At 33.5% G+C, this 1,947-nt stretch overlaps 1 protein-coding gene across 1 annotated transcript in view; it reads left to right on the forward strand.

Annotated features, from left to right (window-relative positions):
- LOC107089818 (receptor-type tyrosine-protein phosphatase T-like) overlaps nt 1-1,947 on the forward strand; it is a 309,070-nt gene that overhangs the window by 261,743 nt on the left and 45,380 nt on the right. The window contains exon 18 of the mRNA XM_015382802.1: nt 1,653-1,738. Within this exon, the coding sequence (XP_015238288.1) occupies nt 1,653-1,738 (86 nt within the window). The remainder of the gene's footprint in view (nt 1-1,652; nt 1,739-1,947) is intronic.

Below are 1,947 nucleotides of genomic sequence, written 5' to 3' on the forward strand. Positions count from 1 at the left end.
ACTTTATTCTCATAATGTTACGACTTTATTCTCATAATGTTACGACTTTATCTTGTCATTTTACAACTTTATTCTCATAATGTTACGACTTTATTCTCATAATGTTACGACTTTATCTTGTCATTTTACAACTTTATTCTCATAATGTTACGACTTTATTCTTGTAATTCTACGACTTTATTTATTTAAATATCTAGCCTGGTGCTAATACTCTGTCATCGTCGCAATATCCACACCTATGCTGCTGTTGAATTTTACTTTTTGGATTCACATATTCTAAATTTTTTTTTTATTAAGCTGTGAAAAGTGGTGTCTAAAAATCTGTTTTTCAGTCCAGTCTTTAGTGTGTTCCTAGTTAATTTATGTGTGTACTGAAATATGCCTCAAAATGATCTTAAAGTCTTAAAGTCACATTCTATGCCTTTACAAAAAATAAAAATAAAAAATTGTTTGGTATAGATAAAATAAGGTTATATATATCACACATCTCTCCTGATACTGTTTAGTACTTTTTGAGCCTAAATTGACTTCCAGCATCTGGTTAGGTGGAAAGGTTTTTATTTCAGTCCCATTTTTTTCCATGTTTAAAAGAATTAAACAAAGTTGTGTTCAGTGCAGATCTTCTGCAATCTAAACCTGCTGCAGGTGGCAGAACATCTTCTCTAATAAGTTCGCAAACATTTCAGAAACAACAGTGCCCTGAAAATACATAAAATTATTTCACTCTTTACGTACTTGTAAGAGTAAAGTAATTCCATCCATCCATATTTGTCACGCTTAATCCCAGCTGAGGTCATGAGGGGTGCTGGTGCCTATCTCCAGCTTTCTACGAATGAGAGAAATTACACCCATTTTTAAAAATATATATATTTTTTTACATTAATAATTAACTTTATTTGTTTTATTAAACAAGACATTTAATTGTATATCTGTGTATTTTATAAGTTATGCTACATTGAATATTTGAAGCAATAGAATTCAGATTTACGTCTGCTTATTTTCATGATACATTTATTGCTTTCATGGGAAATTCCCATAAATGTATTTGGTGGTATATTTTGTTAGGGCTGATCGATATGACTTTAAATAATCTCTGAATGAGATGAATGAATCTTTTATTTAGTTCAAAACAATAAGCTTTTACATCAATTATCCCCTTTAGGAGAAAAATCTTAACTTAAAGGGGGACGAAAATATAAACGTTTCACAACAATCAATGAAAATATGACACTTTAATATTTATACACACTATAAGATAAAGTGCTTTAATCTGGTTTACTATTGTGGTTTATTTGACAGCGAATAGGAGCTGCAGTTTACTTCTGTTTAAATAATGTTGCTGCTGAATCTTTATTGTTTAATGTTGGAGATCAGTTGATCTCAGTAAAACTGAATGAAGTGGAAGAAAACAGGTTTTCCAGGTGGATCTACTCTGAGCCGAAGCGTTTCTGCTCTGAAACCAACTGACGTCAGACCTTCTAACAGCAGGTTTTAACACGTTTAACAGAAATGATCTTGAGATTATAGAGGACTGATTGTGGCTGTGTTGATGTGAATCTGCTCCCTGGTAGCTAGCTCCCCACCCACACAGTTAGCTTCTCCGATCTGTGGGTAAAAGTAACTTTAGGCTTGTTGTATTTTTGTGCTATCTGATCCCACAGACGATCACACCAGAGTCCGACTGCAGCTGCTGGACGGAGACCCTCACTCCGACTACATTAACGCCAACTATATAGATGTGAGTAAACACAGATTAAGGAATTATAAAGAAATATATTAATGAAAGAAATCCCCCCCTAAATATAATAAAACTAGGGATGCACGATATAATCGGCCCCCTATCGGTATCGGCCTGTATCGGCCTTAAAACTGAATATCGGACATCGGCCACCCCACCGATATTTAACCCGATATTTTTTAAGCTTTTTGGTTTTTAAAAACCAAAAA

The sequence above is a fragment of the Cyprinodon variegatus genome, unplaced genomic scaffold (genome assembly GCF_000732505.1).
Source record: "Cyprinodon variegatus isolate N-32 unplaced genomic scaffold, C_variegatus-1.0 Scaffold13, whole genome shotgun sequence".
NCBI classification, from domain to species: Eukaryota; Metazoa; Chordata; class Actinopteri; order Cyprinodontiformes; family Cyprinodontidae; genus Cyprinodon; species Cyprinodon variegatus.